Here is a 14,857-nt window from a genome sequence, read left to right as displayed (position 1 = left end):
CAAGTTTGTATTGGTCTTTATTAAAACAAATTTAATGGTTTCCATTGGTTTTGTAATGGTTCCATTACAAGTTTGTATTGGTCTTTATTAAAACAAATTTAATGGTTTCTGTTGGTTTTGTAATGGTTCTGATGGTTCCATTACAAGTTTGTATTGGTCTTTATTAAAACAAATTTAATGGTTTCTGTTGGTTTTGTAATGGTTCTGATGGTTTCATTGCAAGTTTGTACTGGTCTTTATTTGCATATATTTAATAGTTTTCGTTGCAGTTTTATATTGTTTCTGATTTGAATGTTTAACTGATAGCTGGTAATTAGGCCATTAATTAATATAAGTAAATAATTTAAATTATTAATACAAACTGTACACAGGTTTTGTCAAGAATATAATGTTTTTATTTATTTAAACTTCATACCAACCTTTCAATAGCAAACAGTTCAGGTTGTTTTGCAAAGAATTAAGAATATGCACCTAAAATCAAAATTATTCACAGAATACTCAACATAGCTGGAATTAACACAAAACCTTGACATTACATTTTATTTTAATTATTGTTATTCATTAATGCATTATAGAAATGCAGGAACTATGAACTGTTTTTGTGGCTTGTAGCTGTCTCAGACCTGCAAAAAAAAAAGAAAGAAAAAAGGACAATTCATTAGGACAATGTACCACATTACCAGTGTGTGAGATTATCCATACATATATTTATATGGCAGTCTCAAAAAAGTTATTGATTTTTCTTTCATGCCTAAAATCATTAGGATTTAAAAAAAGAAAATGTTCCATGAATATATTTTGTAAATTCCCTACCATAAATGTATCAACTTAATTTTTTATTAATAAAATGCTTTGCTCTAGATTTGAAATATTTTTCACAATATTTAGATTTTTTAGCACCATCAGATTCCAGATTTTCAAATAGTTGTATCTCAGACAAATATTGTCCTCCTAACAAACCATACATCAATGGAAAACTTATTTAGTATTATTATTGAAATAAAAATCTAAAAAATTAAATAAAAACAATTACCCTTGTAACTGGTTTTGTGGTCCAGTTTCACAAATAGGCTTGAATAATTACATTATCTACTTTTTATGGTACATAGTCTCTATTCACTTCGAGTCATATTAGATAAGAGGTTGTAGCACACTTACCACTGACAGTTTTATCTGGTTTATGTCACTGATCTCCTCAGCCAGGTATTTCCATACACTTAGGAGGCGTTTATTTCCTATAAGGTATGGCCTTTTTTCTTCAGCTTCTGAGACAGACACTCTTGTTTTGAACACACACACACACACACATAAACAAAAATTGAAATTCAAGAACTGATGGACTAATCTCAGACTTTAAATCTGACCACTCTCAAGTGGAAATTAAGTAGCATATGTGACCTGTGCTGGCAAAGTTAGTCACAATGAGCAAAAATCAGTTGAGGTTTTTTTTTCCTCATTAAAAAGTCCTTCAAAATGATGTATAACTGTATATATATAAACAAAAATGACTGAGCTACACCCGTTTGAAGTTAAAAGAGTTGGCAAAGTCAACTCTTTTCTATTTTCTAAAGGTTCCAAACCAAAATCACTGAGCAACATTGCATCTTTTCCTGCAGTTCTTTTCTTAATAATAATTCACTTTTTTATTTTACAACCGAACAAAAGCATTCAAGTAAGAAAAACTAATAATCAAATGTAAAATCCCTTTATTCATTACAAATAAATTAATTATTAAAACTATAAAAGCAGTTCAATTAGTCATTCTGTGTATACAGGTGCTTGTCATATAATTAGAATATCATAATTTCAATTCAAAAAGTGAAACTTGTATATCATATTCATTCATTACACACAGACTGATATATTTATTTATATCTGACAACTAAGGAAAATCCCAAATTCATTATCTTAGAAAATTAGAGTATAACTTAAGACCAATACAAAGAAAGGATTTTTAGAAATCTTGGCCAACTGAAAAGTATGAACATGAAAAGTATGAGCATGTGCAGCACTCAATACTTAGTTGAGGCTCCTTTCCCCTGAATGACTGCAGCAGTGCGGTGTGGCATGGAGTCGATCAGTCTGTGGCACTGCTCAGGTGTTATGAGAGCCCAGGTGTCTCTAATAGTGGCCTTCAGCTCTTCTGCATTCTTGGGTCTGATTTATCACTACTCAGCAGGAGTCCAGTCCTTTCTGAAGCGAGACACTTCTGGTTCTGTCTGTTGTTCAAGAGTGGCTTGACACAAGGAATGCGAAGCTGAAACCCATGTCTTGCATACGTCTGTGTGTAGTGGTTCTTGAAGCACTGACTCCAGCTGCAGTCCACTCTTTGTGAATCTCCCCCACATTTTTGAATGGGTTTTGTTTCACAATCCTCTCCAGGGTGCAGTTATCCCTATTGCTTCTACACTTATTTTCTACCACATCTTTTCCTTCCTTTCTCCTCTCTATTAATGTGCTTGGACACAGAGCTCTGTGAACAGCCAGCCTCTTTAGCAATGACCTTTTGTGTCTTCCCCTCCTTGTGCAAAGTGTCAGTGGTTGTCTTTTGGACAACGGTCAAGTCAGCAGTCTTCCCCATGACTGTGTAGCCTACAGAACGAGACTGAGAGACCATTTAAAGGATTTGCAGTTGTTTTGAGTTAATTAGCTGATTAGAGTGTGGCACCAGGTCTCTTCAATATTGAACCTTTTCACAATATTCAAATTTTCTGGGATACTGAATTTGGGATTTTCCTTAGTTGTCAGTTATAAACATCCAAATTAAAAGAAATAAAGATTTGGAATATATCAGTCTGTGTGTAATGAATGAATATAATATACAAGTTTCACTTTTTGAATGGAATTAGTGAAATCAACTTTTGGATGATATTTTAATTATATGACCAGCACCTGTATTTATCAGAATATATATATATAACTGTAATTTGAATGTCGGATTGAAATGAACACTGTTATTAGAGTAGTTAATTGTTAGCATAAGCGCGGCTAATAATAATAATTAAAAAAAAAATAATAATTAGCATGTTTTTGTGTTTTGCTTTGGTACTGAAATTGGTACTGTGACAACACTAATAGTTAGACCTCGATTAATGTGTTCAGGTGCACTGCAGGTTGGAGCAAAACTCTGCATGTAAGTGGACCTTAAGAGACAATGTTGAGATCTCCTGCAATATGTTCTGAGCATGCACTATAAAGAGACAGAATGACTTACAACACTGGTGTCCAGTCCTGGGCTGTAGGACCACCGTTCTGCAGAGTTTCTGCTGATCCTTGATCAGCTGCTCAGGTCTGCTTAACTGGGGTTGGAGCTAAACTCTGAAACAAGAGAAGACAACCAATATTATGAAGTAAAAAAAAAAATGATTCAGAAATATGCACAACGTTTGAAAATGCACAGAGATGAGAAGAAAGCTATGTGTTTAATGAGAACTTTCCACTGAAGAATAAGAAGCAATATTAAGTCACAGATGCATTTTTATTAATTCTTATTAATATTGTTTAAATATGTTACAGTAACCTTGTGGTTTATCAATGATTTTCAGTCTCTGAAATAGAAAAGATCTATCAGTGCTGAATGGGATCATACATACATCATATGTAATGATATTTAACAAGCGTTCTAACACTGTGTCTTCACTGGACAGCACAACAAAATACAACAGAGCCTTTTATAATCAGTGATGCTCTCTACACTGGATGCGGCACGAAACAACAAATCACAGACGGTGATCTGATGCCTTTTCCTATTTATGATGTACTGACACAAAGTTTAAATGATTTTTAACAGTCACTTTGGTGTGAGAGTGTGTAGCTTGGAGATAGAGATCTTTTTATGTTTCTGAAATAAGTCTCATGTACACTAAGAAAACTGCATTTATTTGATCATAAATAAAAATGGTAATGTTGTGAAATATTAGTACAATTTCAAATAACTGCTTTATATGTAAATATTTTGTACAATTTTATTCTTGTTTTCACAAAGCATGATTTCTGAAGGATTGTGTGACACTGGAGACTGATGCTGAAAATTCAGCTTTGATCACTTATTAAAACAAACTTAAATAGAAAATAGTTATTAAAAAAATGGTAATTTCACAATTTAACTGTATTTTGATCAAATAAATGCAGCAGTGGTGAGCATAAAAGATGTCTTTGAAATACATGACAAATCTGACCCTTACATTTTTGAATGGTGTATGTTTGACGAATTGCTTACTATTCATGGTTCATAATGTCTAAAAATGTTCTTCGACAGGAGATATGACTCTAGAGCACAGCCATCAGCATGGAAGAACCTAGGAACATAAGCATACTGTCACAGAGACAACAATATTTATTATACAATGCCAGGTATAAGGCATATACTATAGCAGAGGTGAAATGCAGAAAAGAAAAATAATAATTCACAGAATATATAATTTATATAATCATTTACAATAAATATATATATATATTTTAGTTTTACTTATTTAGTAATGCTCCTACAGCGTGGACATCAAAATGTGTATGTTTTCATCCTCTCTGTCAGCGGCCCCCTTCAGAAATGTTAAAATCAGGAACTTCTCCTGCGTCATAGAGGTTTTTTTCTGGCACTTCTGAAATCACAGAACAAGTTTGTATTTATGTGTTTACCATGAAAGATCAAATCCTGAAGGTTTCAGTCCATTTTCACGCTCTATGTAAGTGATGTAACGTTATCCGGTTACGTTAGTGCACATTTTAGGATTAAACAGTGGATACTTTTAAGGTTAAATTAATTCGGTTAAGTTACTTCCATTCATCCATTGATATATATGGAGAGAGAGAGAGAGAGACAGAGAGAGAGAGAGAGAGAGCGAGCTCATCTACACACAAGATGACATTAAAAGCCCAAACTTAATAAATAAGAGCTCATGTCTATCGTTACCTCTTGTATTTAGCCTTACCTTTGAGATGCTAACGGACTTTTTCTGACGACGCTAAACCATTTCTATAAAGTAAATATTAAACGAAAGCGTATAATTTACATGAAATAAAGTGTCAGGAACACTTTAATGTACTATTTGTGTAATTTAACAGACTAAACTTACCTAAAAAAAAAGTGAAACCACATTGAGTGTCAGCGATCAGCTGCTTGACGGTTGGGCTGCCGCCTCGTTTCCATGGTGACGTCCTCTGCTCCAGTTCTGCGCGCGCGCACATTACAGCACGTGGAAGTCACGCAGAATTTCACTGTTATTTCACATCTATTTTTGGGCTAAATTTGGACCAAATCCGACAGACAAAACAAAGACCAACTTTTCAAGTCAATTTTGAAGGCCATGAAGAGTCGAGTTGATTTAAAAAAAAAAAAAAAAAAAAAATTAAATGAATTAAAAATAACCTTTCCAAATGACGTATGGTGGCAATCCAAGACAATACATACCACCAATAGAAGAAAGCAATTTACCAATAGAGACCCACAGGGACCATTACTGTGACCATTACAACCAACATAATTCCCATTATAACCATTAAAACCATTACAAATTTTGTAATAGTTTCTATTGTTTGTGTGTTCATTTTTTTTCAGCAGTAGCCTACCCACTAAGACCATTACAGTTTTCCAAAGAAACCACTAAATTTATTGGAGTCATAATGGTTTCTACTGGTGTCCAGTAGATACCACTAGAAGTTTCTAAAGGTGTTCTATTGGTCCTTAATGGTATCCAATAGACAATACACGCCACCAATAGAAGAAAGCAAATTACCAATAGAGACCCACAGAGACCATTACAGTGTCCATTAAAACCATTAGAATTCCAATAAGAACCATTAAAACCATTACAAATTCTGTAATGGTTTCTATTGTTTTTTTCAGCAGGGTTGTGTCTGCTCTTTGAAAATGCAGTCTTATTAAAATGATGTAATATTCATGAACGGTAGGAAATGTGGGGAAATAAGCGAGGGAATTCACGCGCTCCCTTCAGAAACGGTCAGTTTCTGAATCAAATAAAGGTTTGTTGTCATTACAGTTTCACTTAGGAACCCCCACGTCAGTTACAAAAACAAAACAATTTAAAATTAAAATCTCATCTTTATTACAACCACATGTACATCATATTCAAAGAAAATGATTTCTAAAAGTGGAAACGAGCAAAATCCAATGAGATGCAGTGTTTTTCTGTTCATGTGCCATCCGTTCACATCCATTATTCACAGCGTTTGACTCACGGTGGAAATGACGTGATTTTACCTCAGAAACGAGCGTGAGATGTGCTGCAGAGAGTCACAGTTGTGAGGGAAAATTGTAAACACTCTAGTGCTCGTTCACCCAGTAGCGGTTTTAGGCACGGGCGAACCGGGCAGCCGCCCGGGGCGTCATTTTTTCGTGACACATTGGGGGCGGCAGCACGAGCAGATAAACAAAAAATCCTGTGTCGCGAAGCGGTTTTTCGTCATTTATATCATTTCACTGTGTGTGGAATTGGCAAATTGGCGCTCCCTGCAGCTGCCGGCGCCCCTGCTTGCTGAAAATATCCACTGAAGCTTTGTGTTGTGAGAGAAGTGTAAGGGAGTGGGGCGAGAGGCGCGTGCGACATTTCACCTCTGGGTCTCTCTCAAATGGAACGGGCAGGGCGGGGGTGGACGGGGACGGGGGATCCACACTAGTAATATAATTAATAATAGGCTAAAGTCAGTCACACACCTCGACTTTCTTCCAAATAACGCACATTTAATTCATAATGTTATAATACAGGCCTATAGTTCCTGCAAATGAAACTAGGTAATACAAGACGATTATGCGGTCATCAAGGTGAATTGGTTTAGCCTTGACTTCTGGTCCTGAGTGACAGTTGGGGGGATGGGAAATCTGTTGATTGTCGAGTGCCAAATAAACAGAGATGGAGAAGAAAAGGTTAAAGCCAGGTGCCCAATTTCGAAAAAAAAGAAAAGAAGAAGAGGAGAAACGAGCAAAAGATAAAGGTATGCAACTATTGTCTCTGTATGATTACAGTATCCATTTCATGAATGAAGGGCTAATGTTAATTGGTGGTGGGTATAACTCTTTGTTAGCCTTTTTGCTATGATGCTTGCTATGCTTATACAACAATAATTTGGTTTCAACTCAATCACGAGATCTAATTTATAATATTGTGCTTTGCAATAAAACTGTTAAAAGTTCAGTTATCATTTCCATCAGTTGGTTTAACATTAGGCCCTGCAAATAACCAACGGCATTTTATTTGCTACACAGTATGCTAAGTATAGTTTCCTAAGTATAGTTTTACAAGTCATAATTAAAAGTGTGTCATGCCTATAATTTGAGGCAGTAACCTAATGGCACCTCCATGAAAGTTAGATTGATATACAAATTTTGGTTGAAAAATATCCTGAAACCCAAAAAGTTTTTGTTTTTGCCTGTACATATAATTTAAAGTCATTTTATTTTTTTAAACAACTGAGTCCCAGTGACCATAGCATAACGTGAATAAAATATAATTTGTCAATGTATTTTTTTTACTATTTGTTTCTATGCTCTAAACAATGTGATGACATGGGGGGAAAAAATAAAATAAATAAATGTTTTTTTCCGGGTCTAGGAGGATATAGGTTGTAATGACAGGGGTCGAAAAGGGTCTCGCCCAGGGTGTATTTCAATGTAGAACCGCCACTGCGTTCACCCAATAGTGCAGGTGGGAAAAATCCTGATTTTCCGCTCAAAGAAGAAGAAGAAAAAAATCAGCAAACATCCCACGCTGAAACAGGTGTCTCATGAACAGAACGAATTTGTGTACATCAATCAAAACACCATTTATTTGTAACTGATCTACTTGTGGAGACTTAATTCTGCTTGCTTTTCATGAGCCTTATTGTAGTGTAAAGTTAAAACTTTGTTTGCGGAAAGGTGCACTGAAAATATTGGATAAATTTACATGTTTGAACAAAAACACAGTTGTGCGTTGATCGTCTTTCTCTCCATATGGATTTACTTGTGTTAATACCACCTTTAATCCTTATTTGAGTCTTTATAAAAGTTTTTCGTAAATTTTTTTTTTGTGAAATCAATTGTGAAGAGCACAAGAAAAGTAGCTTTAAAAATACTCTACGGAACTACAGTTATAGTGCAAGAATCCGCACACTTTACAACAAACGCTAGCGTTTCTGCTGCCCGATCTCCAGCATGACCCTGCACACCCAATCAACGGCGTATCTGACTCCCGATCCATCGTTAGATTATCCGATATTATTCCCAGAGAATCAGATTTATGATTGAAAGGAGAAGGGGCTGTGCTAACACCACAAATTAGCTAGAGCAAGACAGTCGGAAAGGGGTTTCTTGAAATTTTGTGCATAACTGGTGTAATTCGGATGTCGTTTGTAGTTTAGTTGCAAATCATGTTGAAGAAATTAAATCTTACGGTTAGCACCACTTTAAAATGATCCGTAATGTAAACTTTTCTTGGCACCAAATGAAAAATTGGTTTAATCTGGCATCGTAATCTGTTGTATTGCTTCATGCGGTCAAATCAAACTCTAGTGAATTTGCTTTCTAATAAAACGTCTCTTCACAACACAATGCGAAACAAGATACTGCAAATATAACATTTAAAAAACAATGTACTACAGTGTTCGGAATCGTCTGTAAGCCTCAATGTCAGGAGGTAGCTTTGTGTAGTGCGGCCGGTCCAACACACACAAACACACACACACACAAGTCAACTTGAACACATGCTAGTTGAGTGTCGTTATACAGTTGTGACGGTGAGCAATGACGTAGGCAGCTGCCGGGGGGCTTCGCTAGGACCCAGGCGTGATCCGTGCGTTAGGAGTTCCTCTACAGTGGTCCAGTCATCCAGCAGCTTCCGGTTCCTCATGCGACTTAGTTTCTTCTGACTCAGTTCGAGAACAGTGCTACAACTTTCTCTGTTAGCTCCTCCCACGACTCCGCCGCTATGCACCAATCCTGATGTAGCTACGCTGCAGCTGTCGTTGTTTCTGGCCTGTCGCTGTTTCTGCAGCATGTGTTCGCGGCGCTCGCTGCGGCTCCAGTAGCGACCCATGCGGACCTCGCTGTGACTCTCTTCGTCCGTGCTCATGCCGCTACGCTCGTCCGCCAATCTTGAGGCTCGTTCCCGCAGCATCTGGTTTCGCAAAGCACGCAAATTCCCGCCGGGTGGCTTCCTAGCGGGCGCGTGGCCCTCCAAGGTGCTGTAGAGTCCGCCTCCCCCAACAGATACCGCGCGGTTGGGGAGTTTCGGCCAGGTTTCGTTGGAGTCCTGACTGGGCGTGTGACTTAGGGTGTGGAACCTGTTGTTGGGAGTCTGTTGGGTCCTCTGGAGTTGTGGTTCAGTGGATGCTCTGATCCTGCCGTTGGCGTGAAGATCCGGAGGCATGCAGCAGTGTTCGTAAACTGGAGAGATCAGGGACGGTTGACTCATTGCGTGTAGAGTGTGTGAAGGGAGTGCAGCAGGGTGTACAACAGGGTGTGAAACGGTGTGCATAAGTGCCAAGTCCTGCTCCTGAGGGAGATTCATGGGCGGGTCATCTCTGTGGACGCAGGGATGCAGCGTAGCGCTGCAGTAGTTGGGCGAGGCCGGGTGACTCGCCCGTCTGCGGTACTCCGCTGGTGCCGAGCGGTGATGCAGTGTCCTGCTTCTTGTCAGCATTCCCTCAGAAATCGGATGAGGGCCGGGATTGAAGAGCGAGCCGCTGCTGGAGCTGTGCCTGTTCAAACACGGACGCTCTGCCTTGTGGTACTGCACAGACGAAACACGCGACAAACCTCGTGATCCCGGGACGAGCGCACAGACGTGTTGAGGCTGCACCGTCAGTGTTTCTGGGATGGCCTCTAGGGGGTGTTTTATCTGGCTGTCGCACCGCTCATGAGAGCACGGCTCCCCCTGGTGGTGCATGCAGGCGTTGTAATGGCGCATGCGTTTCTCGAGCAGACGCTGGAAGCGCAGGAACTCGCCAGTGCTGACGCTGTGGAAACCCGAGTCGCTCAGCTCAGACGAGAAGAAGGACTCGGACGACGGCGACCCGCCGTGACACTCCTCAAGCCCCTCCTCCGTCTCCACCCCTGACAGCTCCCCCTGGTGGAAGCTACCGTCCGTCCAGCCGAGCCCGCTGTCCAGCTCGTGATGAAGAGGCAGGTGACCCAGGGGTCTCTCCATCGTGTAGTCATCGTCATCGGTCTGTCGAAAACACACACACACATATTACGACACTGATTGATTTTACCAGGGTAAAAAGTTATGTTGTATCTAAAAGCACTCTCTAAAGGACATTGCACACTTGGCAGAAATTGTTTTGATTTTCTGCATCCTTCGTGTTTTGAGAGGTGTTTTGACAATTCAGAGTCATCGTAGAAGCGAACTCCAAAATCCAGAAAGACGACTGTGAGGTTGATCCACTTCATGCAGCACAAAGCACTGTAAAGATCTTTGCACACTGACTACACAGGAATTGGTGGTCTTCTTTTTAATATGTGGCCCTAGTATCGCTAGCATAGCATCGAACTGAGCCACTGACATCCTGTAGTAAACTCCTGTGAGGGAACTCTCCGTCTATATCTCAGGATTGGATGGAACATTTGAACATTTTCCTTTCCCCTTTCTCTTTTTAAGACGCAAGAGGACAAGCGAATCATCCTCACTGTTTGAAGACTCCATTTAGTACTGTTACAGATTAATTAAAACACATCGGACTCAGTGTGCAAGGTTTCTGTTTGGTTTTTAAATGGTTCAATACTATTCAGGTTCATCGAGTCAGTTTATAGAAGTTAATAACTTTATTCTGTTGATTGAACGGTCCCCTATCGGAGCACAAGAGTCTCTCCGGTGGCTCACAGTCTTCAGCTGTATTTATGATCACTAGTTGCCTGGTAACTCATAACTTACATAACATGTGAGTCTGTGACGGATGAAGAGAATCACACGAGAACCAGAACAACAACAATCCCTCAGATCTGACCTCTGAACTCTACATCCTTCTGGATTCACTCGCTCTGCATTTTTACTGTATTACAGATGTTTTTCACTACACCACATTGTTTTCAAGGCAAAAACATTTCTTAATATTTTTTCATGTACTGGTAACTTTTGAGATTTTGGGATTTTCAAAACTTTGTTTCAGTGGAAAAGAAACATCTAAAATATTTAGGTGTTTGTAAAACAATCTTATTGCACGTTATCTCTTTGCATTAGTAGATTTCAATATCTTAAAACAAGCGGTTCTTCATCAATCAGTCCTGCTCATATGTTGAGGCGGTGTTTTGTGGCTCTCACCTGACTCTGGAAACCTCGGGGTTCGTCCAGGTTGGTGTTGCAGCATCCGATCAGACAGTTTTCTCCCGGAGACATGCCGCTGGACAGCTGAAACCAGCATGTCACACGCCGTTAAACACAGAAATTGAATTATTACATCAAGAAGAGTATCATGATTACAAATGCTGATTGGATTTCAAACCCTTTTTGCTCCTGTGAGAAGAAGATGCGAGAATTTCCACTGCTTTCCTGATGAATTATTAGTGTAATAATGAGGCTGTGATGTGGAAGAGTGGTTATCTGAAATGACTGAACAGTAACTGAACAGTGTTTCCTGTCTGAATCTCCTTCAGACGCTTTATTAAAGGCTGTTTCCTCCAGCACAATGTGTGTGTGTGTGTGTGTGTGTGTGTGTGTGTGTGTGTGTGTGTGTGTGTGTGTGTGTGTGTGTGTGTGTATTCCCAAGCGTAGCTAAATGCATGAATAATTCCAGAGCATAAGAGAGCAGCTCCATTTTGGAAAACGTGTTTGTATGGAGAACAACTCACACACACACACATACACACACAGTTTGGCTTTTCCTAACAGGACAGCTTGGTTTACACACTCATTTAAGATTGGCATTGCAGAAGGATCAGGGTTTGGAAAGGCATTTTTGATATTCATGTCAAAGTCACACCATAATCAAGTGCATCTCATCATGAATATCCTCGGCTCATACTGATGCTGGTGATATCTTACAGTGTAGGCCAGTCGTTCTCTGTGCTCCGGGTCTCGGGCCGTGTTTGGTAGGTACTCGCACCTGCCTCCATCTCCACGGGTCCCAGGCAGGGACATGTGATCGTAGTACGCCCTGAGAACACAACAAACACTCATATAGTACATTCAGAAATATCTGTAGGAATATTATGTGCTGAGAACACAAGTCAGCACACATCTCTGGCTCCGCCCCCTTCCTCTAAGATGCTCTTATTGTGTGTTTGTAAGGAGCTTCTGTGAGCAGCTGACCTCATTCTGATATTAAGACCAAAAGCTTGTCTACAGATGCCTCAAAAGAGGGATTATGTGAAATATGAACATTACACTTCACATACAATATAATTAATAATAATCATAATGATGCTTGTCTTAATAAACATCACTAAATATAACTTAAATGGTTGCAAAAGGTGCATCTTTGATGCTCTGAAAGAGCTTTATGATCAATTAAGTGAAATAAACTTAGTCTTAACAAAAACCGGAAAAATATTTGTTTTCCCTACATGTTCTGTTTCATTTAATTTCTACAAACTATAATAATAATAATTTTAGATCAATTTCCTCCTTCTACCAGTTTAATATGTCTCTTCTTAATCATTTGGATACCAGTTGCAACTGTTTTGCAGGTTGAATTGGAGATGAAATGGGTGGTTTTGATGTGATGGAGAGCTTTTGTCTTTGTTTTGTTAGTATGTAGGCTATGTATGTGAAGTATGTTTTGTTTTTTTGAGGTCCCCTCGAAAACGAGATGTTACATCTCAAGGGGTTTTCCTCTTCACAATAAATTGACAATTGACAATACATATTTTTCAACAATGATTTTAAAATCTAGTCAACTTCATTCACGTCGTCACCTGATTAGTCCCGCGTGCAAATGACTCGTGAACCAGTTCTTTTGAATGAGTTCGTCAAGAAGATTCATTAAAACAAACCAGCAACTGTTTTAAATCAGATTCACTCAATCGTTCAGAGCCGTTACGGAGTTCCCAAACGACTCCCTCACTGAACCGCGCGCCATTTTTCGAATTTGAAAATAACCGGGAACCGTTCCTGCGACTAACTGCGGGTATGTGAGTCTTATTAATATATTTACTAAATGTTTGTTTATATAAAGACTTGTAATTGAAGATACACATTTGAACTGTTTTTACATTATTTTTAGTTAGGGTTTAGAACATAGCAAGGTTAAAATGTAAGGTCAACCGTTGAATGAGTAATCAACAAAATATTTACCTCTTTCAAACAAACACAAATGTTCTTACAAAACAGTCATATTTATATGACAAAACTGACATTATCAGATTAGAACAGACAACACTTATTAGTCTAAAATGTCTCTAATGCACAATATTGACTTAAACTAATGGAAGACTGAATTTGGCTGCAAAACCTTAATTTGGAAACTAAATGATTCATTTTATGAGCTAATGGCTCATGGTTTTAGTCTGAAGCCACTGCATCCTTGGTTTCCTTCCAGAAAGGAAGGGATCTCGATTGTCCAATGAATTGTGCAGTGAGTGTTCATCACATGAAGCTGTAAAATGCAGTGAACGATATAATATGCTTGCGTGCACATTCACATGCGCATGAATGCAGAAGCTAGCGTGACTGTGCCTTGAGGCCGCACACATGCTAGAGACGGCTCTTGACGGATGGGAACACATCAGAAGAGTTTTAGTTTGAAATCCAGTGGGATGGCATAACAGGACCTGCCCCTCGGACATTCCCACTGGTCAAATTTTGGTCACATGACCAAGTGTCACTTTCAAAAAACCATTGCGTTTATGGCTCTTGGGAACCAGTTCAAGGCAACCAAAAATATTAATGAAACCACCTCAATGTCCACAACACAACTACAACAATAACACAGAGGAACGATTTCACTGGAATCATGGTGAATGGTGAAGCAGCTGACAGCCAATCAGAATCCATCCTGCTTTAACAAGCTCAAGTATTTAAAGCCGCACACAACAAAACTGCAGCGTGCTTAAAATAAACAGAATGTTATCGTGCGCTGGTCTGGACAAGAATATAGTTATTGTTTCAGTTATATTTATAGTTATCGTTCTTGGAACGAATGCTAGAAACCTTGAACATTCGTGTGAAAAATGCCTGTTTTTGCTTTCACGTTAAAAAAATTATTACGCATGCACTCTAAAAAGTCGTTCATGTAGGACACACTGTTCATTTCAATTAGTAACAGAATTGCAACAAATGCAATTAAATACTAATTTTTACTTAATAGAATCTGAAAAATGCAATGCTCATAGAATGAACAGATGAATTGGTTTTAATGTTAATTTGCTCTGTTTAGTAAATCTTTCCCGCAGTAACTATTAAAAGGCTGTGTCGCGTGTGATCTAGTGCAGGTCTGTGTCTGTCCTGCAGGTGTCAGCGGTGAGCTGCAGGTGTGTCGCACCTGTCCGAGGGAGGAAGTCGTGGCAGAGTGCACAAGTTCAGCCGGAGAGGATCCCAGGGTCGCTCCGTCTGCGTGCTGCAGTCCGTCGTCCTGTTGTACTGCAGGCTCCGCCCCCGGCCCTCAGTCTGAAGCGTGATTGGCTGCTCGTAGCTGGCCAGGATACGGAAGGCCTCTCGCTTCTGCAGGTGGGTCAGATCCCGACCGTGAACCTGGATGACATGATAAACGCAGTGACCGGAGAGATCGAGATTCATCTGAGCATTTAAGATCAGATCACGTGTGTTCAGCCATTTGCTGTACGCTCTATTTCACCAGATACACTTTATCTCACACACGAACACAAACACGCACACACACAAACAAACAAACAAACTACTATAGTGATGCGCAGCTGTGTAAACACACCCCCAGCAAACAAATCTGTTCAGGACTGAACTGAACCTCAGGC

General features: G+C 39.2%; 1 protein-coding gene and 1 long non-coding RNA gene across 3 annotated transcripts in view; both read right to left on the bottom strand.

The window, feature by feature from the left end:
* Positions 1-371: 371 nt before the first annotated feature.
* On the bottom strand, positions 372-5,841 carry LOC113097679 (uncharacterized). 2 transcript variants are annotated; one of them, XR_003288921.1, is made up of 7 exons: positions 5,073-5,841; positions 4,929-4,972; positions 4,469-4,598; positions 4,220-4,298; positions 3,215-3,318; positions 1,159-1,279; positions 372-623 (listed from the first exon to the last, which is right to left on the bottom strand). It is a non-coding gene; the product is annotated as an uncharacterized LOC113097679 (long non-coding RNA). The 2 variants fall into 2 exon arrangements; XR_003288920.1 differs by lacking the exons at positions 4,469-4,598; positions 4,929-4,972; positions 5,073-5,841 and having other exon boundaries at positions 4,220-4,401.
* Positions 5,842-7,647: 1,806 nt separating this feature from the next.
* The window catches only part of LOC113097678 (E3 ubiquitin-protein ligase PDZRN3-like), a 10,335-nt gene continuing 3,125 nt past the window's right edge, over positions 7,648-14,857 (bottom strand). Inside the window, exons 4-7 of the mRNA XM_026262942.1 lie at positions 14,410-14,618; positions 11,973-12,084; positions 11,253-11,339; positions 7,648-10,160 (exon numbers count right to left, since the gene is read on the bottom strand). Coding sequence (XP_026118727.1) covers positions 8,712-10,160; positions 11,253-11,339; positions 11,973-12,084; positions 14,410-14,618 — 1,857 coding nt within the window. The 3' untranslated portion in view covers positions 7,648-8,711. The remainder of the gene's footprint in view (positions 10,161-11,252; positions 11,340-11,972; positions 12,085-14,409; positions 14,619-14,857) is intronic.

This window comes from Carassius auratus, unplaced genomic scaffold (assembly GCF_003368295.1).
Source record: "Carassius auratus strain Wakin unplaced genomic scaffold, ASM336829v1 scaf_tig00216365, whole genome shotgun sequence".
NCBI lineage: Eukaryota > Metazoa > Chordata > Actinopteri > Cypriniformes > Cyprinidae > Carassius > Carassius auratus.
Note: the sequence above shows the minus strand (reverse complement) of the source record. Positions and strands in the feature narration are given on the sequence as shown.